The sequence below is a fragment of the Stegostoma tigrinum genome, chromosome 10, assembly GCF_030684315.1.
Source record: "Stegostoma tigrinum isolate sSteTig4 chromosome 10, sSteTig4.hap1, whole genome shotgun sequence".
In the NCBI taxonomy this organism is placed as follows: domain Eukaryota; kingdom Metazoa; phylum Chordata; class Chondrichthyes; order Orectolobiformes; family Stegostomatidae; genus Stegostoma; species Stegostoma tigrinum.
The window spans coordinates 56,362,916-56,384,632 of record NC_081363.1 but is presented as its reverse complement, the minus strand read 5'-3'; the positions used below and the strand labels follow the sequence as shown (position 1 = coordinate 56,384,632).

The following is a 21,717-nucleotide window of genomic DNA, read 5'->3' as shown; positions in this document are numbered from 1 at the left end:
TAAGCTTTCAAAGGGAATGGAGTACACAAACAGGATGATTCGCCCAAGCGAGAGACGGGCACTGGTCAGAACACACCCAGAATACTGTGAACGGTTTGGTGCTCTTTATCTATGGATCTGAAGTAGAACCACTTGACAAATTAATAGGGGATTGAAGGAGAACAGATGATCACTTATTTCATGCACAAATGGACAGAAGCTTTAATACAGGGTTAAAGCTCACTCTGCTGAATTCTAGCATTCCTTCAAGCTTTATGCTGATTACAGCACGCATATTTCAATTCTCACATTTAGTGTCCTTGTGTCTCATTTTATCTTGGCCTACAAAGAGTGTGGTAAACATTGTGAGTTTTTCACCTAACCTTGACTGGTCTTTCTTTGTTAGATCCCACGTGGTACTCCACAACATGGCTTCTTCCCATAGTGTGCATTTCTGTGGTGTACTTTCATGAGGTTATGCTGAATGCATGGTGCTGTCTGCTTTTCATTAAGTTCTTTCAGTGCTCGTTACTGCTGTTTGTTCTTTCCACTGCCTTATCTCCACCTCACGCACCCCAGTGTAAATTCGGCATGTTTATTTTCTCCACCCCAGTTACTTCTGCTGCCTGATTCTTAGGGCATGCTTGGGCTTCCTTTTTAGCTGCTTTTAGCTCATTCATCGGATGAGGGTTTCACTGGCTAGGCCAGCATTCATTGTCCATTCCGAATTGCCCAAAGGGCAGTTAAGTAGCAAGTAAACAAGATAGCAAAGGAGGAGTTTGGCATGCTTGTCCCTTTAGTGATCAGCGCATTTGAGTATAGGAGTTGGGAGGCTGTACAGGATATTGGCTAGGCCACTTTGGATACTGCATTCAATTCTGGCCTCCCTGCTTTAGGAAAGATGTTGTGAAATGTGAAAGGGTTCAGAAAGACACTGCCAAGGTTGGAGAGTTTGAGCTATGGGGAGAAGATTAATAGGCTGAGGCTACTTTCCCTGGAGTGTCAAAGATGATGGGTGACCTTTATAGTTGTTTATAAAATCATGAGGGGCATGGAAACAGTGAATGGCCAAGGTCTTTTCCTCAGGGTGGGGAGCCCCAAACTAGGGGGCAAAGATTTACGGTGATAGGGGAAAAATTTAGAAAGGGTGTAAGGGGCAACCTTTTCACGCAAAAGGTTGAGTGTGTATGGAATGAACTGCCAGAGGAGGTATTGGAGGGTGGTACAGTTACGACATTTAAAAAACATTTGGATGGGCACATGATTAAGAAAGGTTTAGAAGAATATCTGCCAAAAGCTGGATAATGAGAGGAGATTAATTTAGGATATCCGGTTGACATGGACTGAGAGGCCTGATTTCATGCTGTACATCTCTGACTCTATGACCAAGAGTCATCCACATTGCTGTTGGTCTGGAGTCATAAGTAGGTCAGACCAGTTAAGGGTAGCAGTTTTTATGCCTTAGAGACATTCGTCAACCAGTTGGGTTTTTCCTGACAATCAACAGTGATTCATGGCCATCGTTAGACTCTTAATTTAAAAAAAACCAAAAAAACATAGAATTCAAATTCCACCATCTGCCATAGCGGGATTGGAACCCAGGTCCCTGGAACATTCCTAGCTCCCTAGATTAACAGTGCAGTGATAATACCACTAGGCCATTGCCTCCCTATCACCTGTTCCCTTCTGTCATGCTTTGATTTTATTGCTGTTGTCTTGAGCAGTTGTTCAGAAGCTTCCACTAATTTCTTAATTTTTTTTATGCTGTATATATCCTCCTTCTGAGATGACGTACAACATTCAACTCCACGCTATCATGTGATCATATAAAACCCTGAAAGCTTACCTAATGACTAAATCAATGTTATCCTGCTATGAGTGTTGTATCACATTGTGTGCTAATCCATACCCAACATTACAATTTGTTTTCAAACGTCTTATTTCATCTCCCCTCCACACCTGTAGATGTGGATGGTCACTATCTATATCTGTGATGGTATTTTCCACCTGAAGATTATTTTGATCTTTACGTTCTTCAAAAGAAATTATTGCTAACTCTTAATTACTAGTACTTTGACACAAATGCTTAACTTCTAAACTTCAAGATGCTGCAGCTTTCTTTCTTTAAACTGTATCCTGCATCCAACTTGTAGATATTTATTTTATTCCTATCAATTGTACTATGCTGTCAGCAAGAAGCACATTTACTGCTTCTATCTCCTTGTAATTCAAGATTCTTAGCAGAAATCAGAAAATTCTGCTGATTCCCAGGCATTAATATCTTTGAACATTTTCAAGCATCTATGCTTTTCACAATTCTCTCTCTAAAACCTATATTTTGTCTATGTGTGTTGTTTCAATTCACCCCTTTACTTGATCTCCAAGAGCTTTGGCCTTGGCAGCACCAAGAATGAGGATCAAAGGAAGGTGTTCATTTAGTTCCACCGTTCATTTACTTTCCTGTCTGGATGCCCTTTCCTGACCACACAACCTCAACCTGACTGTCCTACCAATCTTATCTTATTCGACGCTGTGTCATTTATTTCATCTGTCAGTACGGCCATTCCGGACCACGTGGCTTCAACCTCACTGTTGGGCCAGTACTCATTGGAGTTTAAGAGAATCAGAGGTGACCTGATTGAAATATACAAGATTCTAATTGACAGGTAGATGTAGAGAGTTTGTTTTCCCCTTTGCCCAGGTTTTCTCACTAGAACCAGAGGGCATGATCTGAGTAAAGGTTCGTCCATTTGAGATCGAGATGAGGAGCAATTTCTTCACTTAGCGTAGCGATATCTATGGAATTCTTTACCACAGAGGGTTGATGAGGCTGTGTCAATGAGCATATTCAAGAGTCTGAGACAATGAGTATATTCAAAAGTCTGAGATAGAAAGACAGATTATTAGTCAGAAAGAGAATAGAATGTTATGGGGTAAACCAAGAAAGCGAAATTGAGGTTTACCAGTTCAACCGTGATCTCATTGAATGGCAGAACAGGATCAGTGGGCTGAATGTCCTGGTTCTGCACCTACTTCTTATGGTTTTATGTTTCAGATACAAGATGTGTACTGGTGAAATGTTACAAAACACCAAAGAATTGCTCGTGTTAGAAATCAGAAACAAAATCAAAAATTGCTGGAAAAACTCATCAAGTCTCGCAGCATCTGTGGAAAGAAAGCAGAGTTAACTTTTCAGGGTCAGTGACCTTTCTTCAAAACTCAAGAAGAGTCACTAGACCCGTAATGTTAATTCTGCTTTCACTCCACAAATACTGCCAGTCCTGCTGGGATACAAATGTTACCTGTAGTGTTTGTGGTAAGATAGTTGAAATGTTCACAATTTGGCGATTTTTTTTTTTTGTTTTGATAATGTTGATTCCTTTTCCAGAACACTGTGGTCATGCTTTTTTAACATTTTGATTTTTGTTTGGAAAGGTAGTAGGAATATTGTCAATAGTTTATAGTAAGGTTGTATTTTTAAAAATTCTCCTCAACCTGAAGCATTAAGAATCTTGGAAGCATTCACTTCTTTTAAATAAATAAAAAAGTGGAGCAAGGTCAATGTCAACATAGATTTCGTAGAAAATGAACCTGGGGCGATACTTTTGGGGGATAAGGAAATGGCTGAGGAGTTTAACAGATATTTTGCATCAGTCTTTATGGTTGAATATACTTTGAACATCCCCTTATCATTAAGTGGGGTGTTGGTCTTGGAGGACGGGGTGCAAATTGGGTACCATCACTAAAGAAGTGATTTTGAGACAAAGCAATGAGGTTAAAGGCAGTTACATTCCCTTGCTCAGACGGCTTGCATCCTAGGATCCTAAAAATGGCTACAGAGATAGTGGTTGAATTGGTTTTAATTTTCCAAAAAATTCATGGGTTTTGGAGAAGCACTGGGAGATTTGAAAACTATTAATGTTGCACCATTATTCAAAAATAAAGGGAGTCCAAGAGCAGGTAACTATAGGCTAATCAGCCTTACATCTGTTGTTAAAGTCAATTATTCAAGTAGTAACAGTAGAACATGTGGAAAATCATAATCTCATCAAATAGAGTCACCGTGGCTTCATGGAAGTGAAATTGTGACTGACTAATTTATTAGAGTCCTTGAAGGAAGCCTCAACCTGAGTGGATAGAGGGGAGCCAGTAGATGTATTGTATTTGGACTTCCAGAAAGCATTTGACAAGATAACTCTCAAAAGGTTAAGTCATAAGATGAGCCCTTGGTGTTGGAAGTAGTATATTAACTTGTGGGCAGGAGACAGCGAGTGTGGTTAAGGGGCTCTGATTTGATTTCAGTGACCCATCATCAAACTGATCTGCCAGCCTAGTTCATTGATGGGGCCTGGAGGTCCCTTCAGACATATCTGATATTCCTCTTGTTTTGCTCTAAATAAAGTCTGACAGTTCAGATGGTCCTAACTAGAAAAGCAGTGATAAACTTTCAGTACTTTGATTCTGATGCAGGGTCACTCCTCTTGAAGTTTTTTATCCCTTTCGTAGATGCTGCCAGACCTGCTGAGTTTCTCCAGACTTTCTGTTTTGTAACAGGACAGAACCTTTTTTGGGAGATTTAGGAACATGTACTTGTTGAGGTGGATTTGGTGATGGAAGTGGATTGGGACACTACATATTGTGCTCCAGTGCCGCATGGTGAGTCTGCTGGAGAACGGAGAGGAAATTTGTATTTGTTCTCATTAGTGCTATCTAACAACTTGAATGCAGTGTGCAGCTAAAAAGGTTGTAAGACCTATTTCAAATGTATTACCTTTCTTTATTTAGCAGGCAACTTAACAACCAAAATGTTTTTTATTCAGTAAAAATCTTAAAATGTCAATCCAATTCTTTAATGATTTTCATTAATTGTTTAGGAAATTTGTATTGTGAAATTCACTTCTTGTAGGGACAAGTACAGTTGGAATATCTTAGATTATATGGTATCAATTTAATGTATTTTATCTTCCAGGCCACAAATCACAGAGGGAAGAATTGGATTCTATCCTTTTTATATTTGAGGTAAGAATGCTAGATATCGTTGGCTGTTGATGTTCTATTAACCGCTCTAAAATTTCTCTAATATCTTGAGGCCAGCTTTTTTGTTATTTTGTTTGAAAAACAACAAATCAAATAACCCAGAGGAGTACTTGAAATATACATTTGTTGAAAGGGTAAAACACAATTAAGACAGGAAGTTTGAAGGAACAAGGGCAGAGAATTGGCAAGAAAAGTGAAGACATTGTTTTACTTGAAAAGTATTTGTTTCATTTTTGCTTCCAGTTTATTGTTTGACGCCTTAGCCTGTCACTCTTCATTTGATGGAACAGAATTTAATTAATTCAGTCATTGAAGTCAGTGGACGTGATAAGTAGTGATTATGTTATATAGCACCCCATTTTTTTCATTCAGCTGTATCTTCCAACTCAACTTAGCACTACCTTTGAAGAATATCTCATGTAATTTCAAGTCTTTATTTTTACTCGCTTAGGTCTACTTTGGTCTCCATTTGTATGTTTTCCACCAGATGCAAAGTTGAATATGTCTTAGTTGCAAGCAAAATTGATGGAAGTTTTTTGAGGGATGTTTTCCTTGTTTTTTAAGAAAAAGTGATACAGAGCTATAACTTTAAACTCTTGTTTTCTGAGAGTGACCCATACTCGACTCCATTTGTTACCTCCGCTGATGGTACTACTGGACAATCTGGCTTGATAAACCAAACATTATTTTAGATAATGTGGTGGCTAGTCACGAAACACAGTCCTGAAACTACGATTTTTTCAACAATGTAACAGAAGTTGATTACACAAACTGAAAGCCAATAGAAAACCCAAGTTGTCCACGTATAAAACACAGTTTGAAAGACCTTAAAACACATTAACTTAATTACACGCCGTTATAAACTCTTGGCATCCTCCTCACAACCATTTTTGTTACTTTTCTGGGGACCAGGGGCACATCATCCTACTCCCTAGCCCTTCATCTTTTCTTTATGTTCTTCCTCTCTGCTCTCTAGAGAAGAGGTTTTTCAGGATCTTTCCAGAATCAAGGGAATTATGGATGATCACCCCCAATGCATCTATAAGTTTTTCAGATATGCAGGTAACACTCTGCCTCCCTTCAAAACCAAGGTAATGAGCTTGAAGACAAAGGATGAACTTGAATGCAGTGTGAGAACTGGGTACCTGCAGGAATTCCTTGAGACAATCTTGTTCACTAACTGGGCTTCTGTTAACTGATGAGAAGAGGAGCCAGCACCAAGTCCCTGATGCCAAAATTTGCTTAGCTGCATAGGAGTGGAGAAAGCAGTGTAGTAGAGCAATGGCAAAGATGAATTTGTTAGTCAGGGAGCTGACAGGATTTGTGCAGCTATAGTTGTGAGTGTAGGGTGGCTTGTTGCCTCACCAGTGCCAGGACCGAGAGATTAAAAAGCAGGACCTCAAAATCAATTTCCCCAGTACTACATGCCAGCAAAACAGGAATGGGAGGCTTAAGTGATTTGAACACATAGTTGAAGAATTGGTATAGGAGGGAGGCCATCAGATTTCTAAAACATGATACTAGTTCTGGGGTTTTTGGAATTTGTATAAGACAGGATTTACCTTAGCAAGGTCAGTGCTAACATTTTAGAGAATTGGTGGTTAAGCGAGATTGACAAAGGATGGAAAGGTGAGTAGAAGCTCACATTGGAGGGCAAAATTGTTAACAGGAAGTAAAAAAGTAACAAGCAACATTTAAATACAGAAGAAATAAAGGCAAGCATCAAAGAGGTACAGAACATGGAATAATGCGAAAAAGGTAGAGCTGGGAGAACCGTTTGTGAATGCATCTGAAGCCTAAGCAGCAATGTTGATAATCTGAATGCTCAAATAGTGATAAATGGGTCTGATTTAATTGGCATTGATTACCAGGACATGATTAGTAATGACGAAGACTAAAATTAAATATTTAAGAATGTTTATAATTTAGGAAGGAAGGGCATAAGAGAAAATGAGAATGGACTCATTAAAGGGGATGAGGTCAGTACTTGGTGGGTACAATACAAGTCAGGAAATTAGATACACCTGTAACATGGGTATTTTTTAATAATGGGCATCTCTAATTTACACAGACTCAGATCAGCACTAATACTGTCAAGAATTAGAATTTGATGTGTACAAAATTGGGTTTTTCAGCAGTGTGTTGAAATGAACTATGTTATGTAACATGAAAGGGCTAATTAATAATCATACTCTGAAGGAACCTTTTGGGGAATAGTGACCACAATGTGACTAAATTTTATATTGTTTGGAAATGATATAATTGATTAGGAAACTAGAGTCTTAAACCTGAACAGACAAAACTGTGAGGGTATGACAGGATAAGTTGATAAAGGTGGATTTATAAAATTTCTGTTACTAATTCCTCAGTCCTATTTTCTTCGGTAGTTCTATTATGGATGTGCCATTGTTGGACTGTGGTGGACAAAGCCAGAAGTTACGTGACACCAAGTTATAGTCCAACAAGCTTATTTGAAAACATAAGTTTTTGGAGTGCTGCTGCTTCGTCACTTCACCTGCTGAAAGAACAGCGCTTCAAAAGCCTGTGATTTCAAATAAATTTATTGGACTATAACCCGGTGTCATGTGACTTCTGACTTAATTTTCTTAGTCATTTTTTACTGGTTTCTAAAGTCTGTCAATTCATCTGACCTTCCATCAATTTTTGCATTAATTATGCTTTTTCTTTAAATTTTATACTATTACTGATATCCTTATTTAAACATGCAAGGTACATTCCTCTCACAGACTTTCCTTCCCAATGAAATATGTCTTTGCTGATAGTCGTGAAGTATTTTAAATGACTGTCTCTGCTTCTCTATTGTCTTACCTTTTTAAACCTATTTATCCAGTGTGCTTGAGCCAATATGTCTTCATACCTTTATGCATTTACTTAAGTTTAAAACTCTCTCCTCAAATCAGACTGATTATGGAATTTGTTGTGTAATGATCACTGTTGTTTAATTATTCTTTTATTTTGAGGTCATTCATTAATCCTGACTCGTTGCATTTTGCTAGGTTGGCCCTAAAACATACAGCCTGAAATTGCCCTGAAAACATTGATGTCACATGCAAGGCTTCTTTTGCCAAAATAGATTTGCACAATCTATCTGAAAATTAAAATCACCTGTGATGAATGCGCTACCTTTCCCCACTTGGTTCCATTATTTCTTACGTATATTCTGTTATACAGAGTAGCTACTGTTGTGAGCCTATAAGCTGCTCCCAACAAGTAACATTTTTGCTATTTCTTCCTCTCCCTAAACTCATTCTGCACCTTGATCTCCAAGCTAAAGTAATCTCTCACCATCGTACTACTGTAACTCCAAATTTAAAGATACCCCACACCATTTCCTAGCCTTCTGTCCTGCTGAAATGTAAAATACCCTTGAATGTTCTAGGCTTCAGCCCACAACCAATTCTGAAATGGCTACTGATCATTCATATCTGTTTTGAAGTATGCTCTCAATTCTTATGATTTGAATACTTTCTGGTACAGTGTGTTAAGATTTGCCTTTATATTTTCTTGCAAATTCTGGCCTTATATTCTAGTACATTCTTGAGCCTTAGCATGGTTCAGGTGAAGAATTACCCTGACTTTCTCCAATACTGGTAACAAAGCTCAATGAATCTGCCACATTCGACTCCCCAACCTTATTTGCCCAATACCAATTTTCTCTTGACTAGTGTGTTATCTTTGTGATTAAACTTTCTGATTTAGTCTCAAGTTGCTCATAATCTCTGTGGGAGAGGCAGTGAGTAGGAGGCAAGTAGCAAGAGTTAATAAAATATTGTTAAAAATATGCTGTTATTTCACAAAGAATTTGAGGAATGATCTGCATTTAAATTTACAGAATGTACCTTTTTTTGATGGGAAAGGTTCTATTGGAACCTATATCTTTTACTTTGGGTGTAAGGGGAATATCTGAATTCACTTATAGTTGTTTCATTTTCAGGGAGGAATTGCTGGATTGTGCCAATAACTTCTGTTAATAGTTACATAAATGTGCAATGTTTCAAATTTTGTTGAATGTTTTAGGAAATACTTTTTTTTCACTAAAGTTACTTACACATTTTTCTTTCGAAAATAAAATGCTAAAAGTATTAGGTAATCTGATAAATAAAACAGAATTTTGATTGACTGAGAAATGAACTCAGATATTCAGCCACAGTTGCAGTGCCCATGATACAATCATTGATGTCTGATAAGTGAATGCTAACTCTCTTTAGAGTTGAGTTATGCTGGAGGCTTGGGTGTAGTCCTTTGAAAACTCTGAGAGGAATTTTGCTTTAAGATTAAACTCCTTTCTAAAATAATGTATTTACTTGTTTACATTCAACTAAGATGCAGACTTTGGCGAATTAGTATTATTCAGTTATGTAGAGGGTGATTCTGTTAAATGCCGTACTTTTTGAAAAGTGTTTTTAAATATACTTTTACAGAGTTTACTTTTGAGTTATCTAAAAACATCAAAACAGTTCTTTCCTGCATGCTGCCTGTTCACAGTAAATTTTTCCCATTAAGTATGAACTTGCAAACCAATCCCTGATTAAATTACAAAATTGAATTGCCAGTTGGCTGTATCTTTTCTGTTTTCAGATTTGAATGTTAGACATCACGTTTTTGATTTCTAAGTGATGTCCTGTGAATACAGTGTACTTTTCAAACTCCAAAATCCCTTCAAACATCAGCTCACTCTTGTTATTACATTTTTTTTCCTGATTTTTGGACAGAAAGGTTTAGAGAGAGCTTTCCTCACATTATCAGCTTTTGAATTGAAGCTTAAGTCAGGTATCAAAATCTGTTCGGAGCAGCAATTAGAAATCTGGAAACTGATGGGAACATTGATTATACAATGTTCTTCTGTCATATGAAGTCAAGTTGAACATCCTGATTAAATTGTCCAATTTGTTCAGTTTTGTGTTTTTAAATTAGGATTTTAAACAGTTTGAGGATGTGGACAAGTCACCCATAGATAGTTTAATCTGCCATAGTTTGCAATTTGGATATACATATAGAATAATCTGAAGAAAATGCTTCACATTTCATGAGATAATGGGGAACTGCAGATGCTGGAGAATCCAAGATAACAGAGTGTGAAGCTGGATGAACACAGCAGGCCAAGCACCATCTCAGTAGCAGAAAAACTGATGTTTCGGGCCTAGACCCTTCATCTGATGAAGGGTCTAGGCCCGAACTGTCAGTTTTTGTGCTCCTGAGATGCTGCTTGGCCTGCTGTGTTCATCCAGCTTCACACTTTGTTATCTCACATTTCATGATGCTGTTTTGTGTTGATATGGATAAATAGGAGATTAGGGAAATGACAAGATTCAGGGAAACAGGTTGTAAGTTGAAAAGTAATGATAATACATGACACTGATGTTTCATGGCATCATTCAGTACAGAAGAGACCTTTGGGCCATTGTGTTCTGCACTAATAAAAGTTACTTTAAATTTACGCTAATACATTTCAAGTTCTCAACAAATTAGAATGTAAGAGTTGAACAGTACAAATGTCCAAGAAATGTTAATATGCAAGAAACAATCTGTTGCTGGAAAGGATCTTGGAAGTGAGGCAAATCATATAAATTATTTGTGTAAGAGGAAAATGAACTTCTTTTTATGGTGCCTTTCGTTACCTCTGGCTTGGGACACCCAGCTTTAATATTGGAGTCACTGTAATGTTGTAATTGCAGAATTGTCCAGTAATAGTAAGTGAAGTAATGCCTAAATAGTCTGTTTGAGTGTTGTTGGTTGAGGGACATAGTGGCCAAGCCACTGAGGAAAAATAGTGCCAATTTTATGCCTGCATGAAAGAACATGTGGCCTTTGTTTTGCACTGAACATTGAGCAAAAGTCTCTATAATGAGATCTAAACCCAGAATGTTCTGACACTGGCATTAATGCTACCATCTGAGCCATAGCTAATGTTGTGGTGCATGACATTTCTTCTTTTTCATTTGCATCTGTCATTGTTTACTTTGAAATCTAAACTGGATATTAATAATACAGGTACACCCAACACAAATTTTTCAGGTTAATCAGGAGTATGCTGTTCCCAAACTTGTGTTTCAGTCCTAACTTGGATATTTACTATGATGCTTCCACAGAATCGGAGCAGAAAATAGGTGAGACAGTGTCAACAATGTGAAAAACAATTAACGTTTCAGGCCTATGATCTTTCATTCGAACTAAGAAAAGTTTAAAAATGCACAAACAAAATACTGTAGATGCTGGAACTCTGAAAAAAATACAGAAAATGCTGGAAAATCTAAGGCCAGGAAGCATCTATGAAGAAAAACATACAGTTTCAGAACTGTCGAAAGGTAGACATGTGAAACTTTTAAAGCCAGTGGACATTGAGGGCAAGAAGACCAGAGAACAAAAGGAGATCTGTGATAGGGTGGAGGCCAGAGCGAATGGAAAAAGATTCCCTATTGCAACGCTGTGGCAATGAGTTGGGATTAGGGTTAGGCTTAGGTTTAGGTTTAGGGTTAAGAAACAAAAGTGCTCAAATAAGGTGCAAATTGGCTACATAAAAACATCTTTAATACGACAAGCAGGAAATACGCATAAATGGGCCTTGTAGGTTGACAGGAAGTTGAGTAGTGTGCCATATGGATCGCTGCTGGGCCCTGAAATGTTTATAAATGATTTGGATGAAGGGTGAGATGGTACGATTGCCAAAATTGTTGATGCCAGAAAGATAGGAAAGTAAGTTGTGAAGAGGACACAAAGATATTAATACATTCATTGAGTGGTCAAAGATGCGGCAAGTGAGGTATAATGTAAGAAAATGTGAAATTGTCCACTTTAACAGGAAGAGTAAAAAGTAACATTATCTAAATGATGTGATATTACAAAACTCCCAGATGCAAATACGTCTGAGTGTTCTTGTGCATGAACTGCGAACTGTTAGTGTGCAGATATGGCAAGCTAATATGATTTTATAATCTAGTGCACAGGGGATTGGTTACAAAAGTTAGGGAGGTAATACCTCTGTTATATTGATACTGGTGACACTCCATCTGGAAAGCTGTGTATATTATTGTTCATCTTATTTAAGGAAGGTTCTAAATGTGTTGGAAGCAGTTTAGAGAAGGTTTACTAGAAACCGGGAATGTGCAGATTGTCTTATGAGAAAAGACTGAACAGGCTACGCTTGTGTCCACTGAACTTCAGAGGTGACTTGATAGAAACCTACACGATCCAGAGCTGCTTTGATAGGATAGATGTGGCGAGGTTTCCACTTATAGGACAATCTGTAATTAGGATTCACTGTTTTAAAATTAGGGATCATCCATTTGAAGCAGACATGGCAAATTCTTCTCTGAGCTTTGTCAGTTTTAGGAATTCTCTTCCTGAAAGATTGTGGAAGCAAAGGACTTGACTATTTTAAGTTAACAAAGTGTGGAGCTGGATGAACACAGCACAGCTGTGTTCTTCCAGCTCCACACTTTGTTATCTCGGATTCTCCAGCATCTGCAGTTCCCATTATCTCTAACTATTTTAAGGCATAGGTATATAGATTCTTGTTAAGCAAGGGGTTAATGGTTATCTGGGTAGGTGGGAATTTGGATTTGAGGTTACAGTTGAATCAGCCCTGATCTAAATGAATCATGGAGCAAGCTGAATAGCCTCATTCGATTCATCTGTCCGTATGCAAGAGCTATTCTCAGTAAACGTCGATAGCTTTATTTTGCTGCCACCTGATGTTACTGTTAAACAACTCAGAACCCAGAATGAAATCTGGATTGATGGGTCTTTTTAAATTTAGCGTGGAGGTCATTCACTGAAACGTAAGCATGCAAGGCTGCAAATTTTCTTTTAATAATAAAACAGAACTTCGTTACATAAAAGAAGAAAACCCAAATTAAATCAAAACAGACCAAGCTATCTTAATGTACAGTATATTTCAAAAGATTATTAAGTACGCAATGAGAGTTGGCCTCATCCAGTCTCCAACACCATCCCTGTAATAGTAATTCAAACTTTGAGAAATTTCTCTTCTATACCAGAATTTTAGGTTTAACCTAACTGCTTCTGCCCAGTTTTATCCTGTGAACTGTGAGTACTTCTTACACAAAACTCTTGACATGGGAAAGCTTGGACCTTCTCTGTCATTAATAATCTGCTGAGTTCATTCAAATGCTCCTGGTCTTGAAGTTTCATAAGCTTAACATTCACATCATTGGAACTAAACTTTCCCATAACTGTCCATGACCTTTCCTAGAACTCCATTCTCGGAAATAAACTGTATATACTTCTGACTTAAAATACGTCTCCTTCAAAAACTGACCCTAAAAGCTTTCAGTCTCTTGTTTGTTAGCTAAAATTGATCCTTGATTATTTTAAACTATAAGCAAGCTGGTGCCTTCAGTACTTACACTTCCTGTTGTAAACCCTGCAGCATCAATAGTCTTCCATTGGCAGTTCACATATTTTGCAGTCACCTGCTGCCTGATACATACTGGATTAGGTCACAATTCAAGAAAGACTTAGCAATTTTTTGTTTCAAACAAAAAAGTAATCAACATCCATATGCTACAACTCTAAACATGATACCAATATAGATGTAAACTGCACGCTTTTCATCATACAATGTATCCTCTGCTACTGATAATTAGGTAGACTGTTTGACTGAGTTATATTTGTGATTCTGACTTGCCTCCGGTGCCCTTCATGGTCTGTTGAACCAATTTTGGTTTAATCGGGCTGTTTGATTTATTTTAAAATATTAGAAAGGAGGATTGGTGGCAGCATTGTAGATCAGTCACAAGTCAAATGTTGATTTCTCAACATTTGACTTTTTAAGATGAGTTTTCAGTTTGAAAGGTTTTGTTTAAAATAAACCGCAGCTCTGCTGAAGAGTTCAGGAAATCTGCATGTGCCAGATCCACAGAATAAGCAAAGAGCGTGATACCATCTCTTTTTCTCTAAAAACTTAGTCTATTTATTGAGTCTTTGTAAGCAACCTCCAGCTATTTAACCACAGAAGCAATCACATATGTTTAATTCTGATTTCGGGGGTTAATGTCTTCATTTGAGCAAGAAGCAACTTGGGCAAAGGGCCCAATAGTATACCACAGAGACTAACTGGACCTTTGTTTTAATATTCCTGTTTTTGTATTACTTTAATCTTGGTATTTGTAAATTTTTTGGTTAATTTTGCCTTTCTATTCTTATGGAAACCTCAGCAATAGCTGGTAATAAATTAACGTGCCCTGTTTAAGTAAAAGCTTAACACTTCTAACTTGAATCATACAAGTTGAAGAAGAGTCTAAAGGAACCAGATTCATTCACAGTTTGTTGACAATGTTGTGGACATGCTCAATGCTTGTGACAAGTTTCTTTTCACCTTCATCCATGACTCTGTCAAGACATCACTCTCCCCCTTCCAACCACACACATTTTAAGTTTCCTGGTTCTAACACACAAATTTTCATGATGGATACCAATGTCTTCACAGCTCCACTTTTTACTAGTTATTCCTTCAATGGAGACCCAACCAATCTGACTGAACTTCTTCCCATATTGAATAATTTCCACTTCAGTTAACTGACTTCCTCCAACTAAACAGTGTTGGTATGGGATCCCACATGGGGCCTAGTTATTAGCTGTGTTTTTATGGAATTTGAAAAACATTCTCTGTTTTAGCCCTATTTGGGCTCCCTTTTATTTCTGCGTGAACTAGAAACATTTTCGTTTAATTTACTTGCAATTTCCATCCTTCTTTGTTCTTTTCATTTTGGAGTCTTCTTTTCCTTGATTACTTATTTTGTAACAATTAGTTTATAGCCTATTATAACCTCTGACTCCAGCTATTTCAGTTACACTTCTGTTTGATGTACAGACTAAGTTCCATTCTCCGAGTATCCCTTTCTCTACTACACCTGTCTGATGATGCACCCTTCCACATTGGCTCTTCACATTTTGTCCCCCACTCCCCCTGCCTCCCCTAATCAAGGACTCTTGAAACACTGACCCTTGGCCATTGTTGTCAGGACCCCTTATCATGTTTGTCTCATTTCCTGTTCCTCTGTTCTCACTCCATCCGACTCTCCTAGAACCCTGGCAGAGTTCTCATTGTGTTCTGCTGCCACCACACCAGCTTCCATGTTAAATAGGTATCCCTCTACTGTTTCTGTCACCTATCAGCATAATGCCACCATAAACATATCTTTCTCTCCTCTCCCCTTTAAACATTTCTAAGGGATTATTCACTTGAAATACCCTAACCCACGGCCTGGTTAATCATAAACTTTTTCTTTGGTACTTCCATGAAAAGTTCAGGAAATCAAACACCTGCTTTTTTACCATCCAAGGCCTGAAACAGACTTTTCAGGTAAAACAGTGGTTTAAATGTTACCTTAAGAAACAACAACTTGTCTTTTGTTTTGTCACTTCCCAGCCACCCAGACTCAATATTCAGTCTATGATCACTGTCCTCCATTTTGTTTCCTTTCTCTTACATGTTTAGTTTCACTCTTGTTTGTCTCTTGTTCTTCTGTTTTAAGATCGCATCAGGTTGTCATTCTGCCGTTTTCCTCAAGATGCAACTTTGATATCTAGTCCATTTGGTCATTTAATTTTTCCTGCCTTCTCCCAAATCATAACCCTCCATTTTTTTTTGTTTTGCCATCCTCTTCCTTTCACCTATTACATTTTTAGCTTTTTGCTGTTCTGATGAATAGCCATCTAACTGTAACATTCTCTCTCTTGCAAGTTCTGCCTAACCTGCTGGGTATGTCCATGCTTTTCTATTTTATTTTGGATTTCCAGCAGCAAAGGTATTTTGATTTTTGTACTGACGTTTTACATTGACATTGTTTACAATTTGGCACTGAATAGCAGTATAGACACTTGAGCATTGGGCAAATACATGTCATGGCATGAAGACTTTTGATGAGCCCTTTAAAAGGGAGAGGGAGCCTCTGCACAGTCTGCATTAAATTTTAAGTAAAATTCCGACAACCATACTTGTGCGTATGTAATGCCTTTCATTGAATGAAGTAGCCTTAAGTGCTTCAGACGCACAGAAAACTTATTCAAAGTAATGGGTTTAGGGTTTGTTTGAAATAAGCATAGTGTGGTAAAGGGACAAAGAAGTGTAGGGAGGGAATTCCAGAGTTTGGGCCCTAGGCAGTTGAAGGCATCGGCCAGAATTGAGGGTATACAAAAAGTTGGAGTTAAAGGAGTGCAAATATTCTTCAAAGAAATGAGGCTGGAGCTGATTAGAGAAGAAGTCGGTGAGGCCAAAGGAGGGATTTAAAAACAGAGAATTTTAAAATCCTGACATTGCTTGACTGGTGGTATGGTTGCACAGAGGTTAGCACTTCTGCCTTACAATGCCAGGGACTCAAGTTTGATTTCAAAGAAATCTGTGACTGTGGATGACATGGATGACAGTGTGGAGTTCACACAATTTCCCCTTGTCTGCATGGATTTCTGCCGGATGCTGTAGTTACCTCCCGCAGTCCAAAAATATGTGCAGATTGGGTGGCTAAGTGTTGCTAAATTTCCCTGTACTGTGCAGAGATGTGCAGGCTGGGTGGATTAGCCATAGGAAATGGGTAATTGTGTGGATCTGGTGGGATGCTCTTTGGAAATTTGGTGCAGACTCAGTGGGTCAAATGGCCTCTATCTGTGCTATGGGGATTCTATGATTGGGAGCCATTTTAAGGTGGCAAACACTGGGATGATAGAAGAACAGTGCTTGCTGCGATTTAAGACATGAGCAGCAGAAGTTTGTAAAACTATAAGTTTTACAGGGTCAGAAATCACACAACGCCAGGTTATAGCCCAACAGGTTTATTTGAAATACAAGCTATCGGAACGTAGTCCCTTCATCAGGTGAAATGAGAAAGAGTGTAAAGAGTATGGAAAATGCTTTGAAATAGTCTAGTGTAAAGGTAATTGCTCAGTCCTTTGAGTATAGGGCTGGGAAGTCTTGTTGAGATGTTACATTAGTGAGGCCTCTTCTGGAGTAAAGTGTCCAGTTCTGGTTGCCCAGTTTAAGGAAGGATATTATTAAGCTAGAGAGGGTTCAGGAGAGATTTAGAAGGATATTGCTGGGTATGGAAAGTTTAACTTTTCAATAAAGGCTGGAACTTTTTCACTGGAGCATAGGAAACAGAGGTGACCCTGTTTATAGAATCATGAGTATAAATAGGGTTAATGGTAGGTGACTTTTCCCTATGGTAGGGAATTTCAAGACCAGGGATATATTTTTAGGGTGAGAGGAGAGCGATTTTAAAAAAGACATAAGGACAATTTTTTAAGTAGAGGGCTGTTCGCATGTGGAATGAAAGTGGTGACTTTGGGCACAGTTACAACATTTAGAAGACACTTAGATAAGTAAATGACTAGGAGGGATATAATAAAAGAACCAAAAACAGTACAGCACAGGCACAGGCCCTTTGGCCATCCAAGCCTGCGCTGCCACATTTTGCTCTTCCATAATAAAACTGTCTTCGCTTACAGGATTTGGATCCCTCTATTACCTTTCTGTTCATATATTTGTCCAGGTGCTGCTTTGTACCTGCTTCCACCACCACCTCTGGCAGTACATTCCAGGCACTCACTACCCTTTGTATGAAAAACTTGCCTCGCACATCTCTTTTAAACTTACCTCCCCACCTTGCACCTTGAACCTGTGTCTAGAGTTTTTGAAAAGCATCCTCCCACCGCTACCTTCTGTCTCCTATGACTACGCCAGTTCTATATCCATTTTGCTAGCTCACCCCTGATACCATGTGACTTCACTTTTCATACCAGTCTGCCATGAGGGACCTTGTCAAAGGCTTTACTCAAATCCGTGTAGACAACGTCAACCGCTTTGCCCTCATCGATCATCTTCGTCAGCTCCTCAAAAGACTCAATCAAGTTAGTGAGGCACAAACTCGTCTGCACAAAATCATGCTGTCTATCAGTAATAAGTCCATTTGTTTCTAAATGTGTATAAATCTTGTCCCAGGGAATGTTTTTCAATAATTTCCCTACCACCGACGTGAGACTCAGCCTGTAATTTCCATGGTTATCCCTGCTACTCTCTTTAAACAACGGAACAACATTGATTATTCTCCAGCCCACGGGACCTCACCTGTGGCCATTGAGAATACAAAGATGTCTATCAGTGCTGCAGCAATTTGTTCTCTTGCCTCCCTCAATATTCTAGGGTAGATCCCATCCGGACCCGGGGACATATCTACCTTAATACATTTTAAGACATAGAACACCTCTTCCTTTTTAGTAGCAACTTGACTTAGAAAGTCAACACTCCCTTCCCTGAGATCATCCTCCAACAATTCCTTCTCTTTGGTGAATACCGGCACAAAATATTCTGACTCCACGCATAATTCCCTCCTTTGTCCCTGAGTGGCCAGCCCTTTTCCTGGCTATCCTGTTGCTTTTTATATATGTATAAAAAGCCTTGGGATTTTCCTTAATCCTGTTTGCTAATGACTTTTCATGACCCCTTTTAGCCCTTCTAATTCCTTTGTTTACTTTATTTCCTACTTTCTTTATATACTTCAAGGGCCTCATCAGTTCCCATCCCTCTCAACGTTACGTATGTTTCCTTTTTCTTTCTGACCAAGATCATAACATCCCTGGTCATCGAAGGTTCATGTAACTTGCCATACCTATCCTTCACTCTCACGGGAATGTGCTGCTCCTGAACACTTATCAACTGCCATTTGAAATACTCCCACATATCTGACGTAGAATTACCCTCATATTGGCCAGGAGCAGGCAGATGGGACTAGTTTAGTTTGGGATTATGTTTGGCATGGACTGATTGGACCAAAGGGTCCGTCTGTTTCAATGCTGTATGACTACATAACAAAGGCACGAATGAGGCTTTTGGTACCAGTTGAGCTGAAACAGGGGGAATATTACAGGGGTTCCCTGTATGGGAGGAAATAAGGCCAGAAGCCCATCCTAAATCAAACGTGACACCAAGGTTTTAAACCGGTTGGGAATATCTCACGCTGTTATCAGGGAAACAGATGGAGTTAGCAGCTAGGGAACTGAGATTATCCAGGGACCAAAAACAATAACTTCTGTCTTCCCAGTGCTTAATTTATGGACATTTTTGCCCATCCTGTATAGGATGCCTATTTAAAGATCAACATAGTGTTCTCCCATTACATGGATGATAAGACTGTAATGGTTATGTATTTATAGGAAAGTTGTAATGTTGTGCACAAAAATGCATTTCCAATTTACAGTTTCTTAGTGGAAAATCAGAATATGTTATTTTGGAGACGTGTCAGTTAAGATTTTACAGAACAAGCTTTTTGTATTTTTTTCATTTGCTGCCTTTATATGCAAACTTGATCCAAAGTGAAATATTCTTTTTTACTTGCTTCGTCACAGAAAATTTTACAACACCTTCCAGAAAGAATTCAGAGTAGATGGCAGTTTCACAGTATAGGTAAGTTTAAATGTTCTTTATTTGAATGTTGATTATACCAATCACGTTTTTCAAAAGAGTGAAGGTATATCTTTAACTGTGTTCTTTGCAGCAGCCTTGTGAGGTCAATAGCCTAAAAAATTTCAAAGTTTTCAGCTAGCACGTAAGAAATTGAAGCAGGAATAGATCATAGGACACCCAGAGCTTGCTCTGATATCTGGTATCATCATTTCTGAAACACAATCTCAAATGCACTTTCCTGCCCAGGTAAGGCCGCATCCAGATAAATACTGAAACAACTGTGGATGCTCTAAATCAGGAAGAAAAACAGAAGTTGGTGGAAAAGCTCAGCAGGTCTGGCAGCATCTGTGAAGAAAAAAAAAATCAAAGTTAATGCTTCGGGCCTGAGGAAGGGTTACTGGACCCGAAATGCTTACTGTGATTTTACTTTTGTTTTTGTAAGACTGCCTTGTGCTATTGGGCAACAGCTATTTATGTCCTGTTAATGTTCAATTTCTATGTTTTATGTAGAAGAATAACTAAATTCCTCTGGAAATCAATGTTTAATGGTTTCTGAGAATCTTTAAAAAAACCCCCAAAGCGAATGAATAACTTCATACTCTTCCCCACACTCTATATCTGCTACCTTACTCCCCATTCGTTTTATCTATTTATATCCCTTTGCAAACTGTGTCCTCTCACCTGCATATTATGCCACCTAGCTTTGTGTTATCAACCTACTAGGATTAATTAGATTTGGTCTCTTCATCCAAATCCTTAAAATGCAGTTTAATCAGCTGAGGCCCCACTACTGATCTTTGTGCCATTGCGCTAGAAACAACTTCACAACCTGAAAATTACCTGTTTATTCCAACTGTTCTCAATTCTGTCATTTAACCAGCCTCTATCCATGCCATCTCATGCAATTACCTCTCTCATGGTACTTTATTGTATGCCTTTTGAAAATCTAAACATTCTGCCCCCTTTATCCAGCCCGTGAGTTACATCCTTTTAAAAAAAAGTCTCGTTTGCCAACCTGATCTCCTCTTTATTAAATCTCTGTTGCCTCAGTGTTAAAATGTGATTTTCTAAGAGTCCTATTATGATTTCTTTAGTAATTGGCTTTAGAATTTTCCTGATCATGTATCGGGCTAATCGATCTTAGGTTTTCAGTTTTCCTGGCCCTCGCTTCCACAATCTAGAATTGTGTTTGTTACCTTGCAGCCTACTGGGATTACCCCAGTATCTGGGGAATATTTGAAAAATTACAACAAAAGTGCATCTCCTATCTTTGCAGTTACCTTTTTCTTAGTTGAAAGTCTGGAGATCATTAGAACAGCAGATATGCTGTTTTTCAGTCGCTTAATTTTTCTCAGTAATTTTAACTTGTTGCAACTTTGATCACCAGATTATGCTCCCGGACCATTAGTTCAACTCCTACCTTATCAGCGAAGGAAATTATAATTCAGCTAATTAACACCCTTCCAATTTTTGTGTGTCATAGTAAGCCTTATTTCAATCCTCTGTTTCCAAGATATAGTTCACAAATGACCAGCACTGATTCTGAAAAATGATATTCCACATGTATCGCATGACAGTCTTCTTGCAGCAGAGGTTGTTTGACTTGTTTGCTGAGCTGGCTTGTTTTCGTTCAGACATTTCGTCACCATGCTCGGTGACATAGCAGTGAGGCCTCCAATGAAGCGATATTGTTCTACTCCACTTGGAATTTGTAGTGTCTAGTTTGCTACGGTGAGTAGTGTCATTTCCAGTTTTTGATCTGTATGGGTTGGTATATGACTATAAATTCCAAGCAGAGTAGAACAATATCATTTCATTGGACGCCTCATTGATGATGTCACCTAGCATGGTGATGAAATGTCTGAATGAAAACAAGCCACCTTGGCGAACATGTCAACAACCTCACCCACAACCTGAGCTACAAATCTTTACTAAAACTTTAAGTCTTACAGCTAATATTTTGCTCAGAAAGATTACTTGTGATTTTCATTTTCACTTGCTTAATTTCAAGACTATATCCTCTGAATATTTATGAATCAAGTCTTCACTGCAGTCATTTTCAGGAGCATTTAAAAAGGGCTCTCTGATGAAGGGTCTAGGTGCGAAACGCCAGCTTTTGTGCTCCTGAGATGCTGCTTGGCCTGCTGTGTACATCCAGAACCATACTTTGTAATCTTAGGTGGAAATGTATGTATGTCTGTGTATATTTAAAGATAGTAATTTAGTAGATGAACAACTTGCATAAAATGGTGATCTCTCCTTTT

At 38.4% G+C, this 21,717-nt stretch overlaps 1 protein-coding gene across 11 annotated transcripts in view; it reads left to right on the top strand.

The window, feature by feature from the left end:
- The window catches only part of ralgapa1 (Ral GTPase activating protein catalytic subunit alpha 1), a 324,614-nt gene that overhangs the window by 26,662 nt on the left and 276,235 nt on the right, over positions 1 to 21,717 (top strand). For 9 of the 11 annotated variants that reach the window (XM_048537681.2, XM_059649187.1, XM_048537674.2 and 6 more), the window contains exons 3-4: positions 4,949 to 4,998; positions 19,396 to 19,453. In XM_048537681.2, coding sequence (XP_048393638.1) covers positions 4,949 to 4,998; positions 19,396 to 19,453 — 108 coding nt within the window. Of the gene's footprint in view, positions 1 to 4,946; positions 4,999 to 6,018; positions 6,079 to 19,395; positions 19,454 to 21,717 lie in introns of those variants that run through there. The other 2 variants (XM_048537680.2, XM_059649188.1) reach the window with 2 other exon arrangements.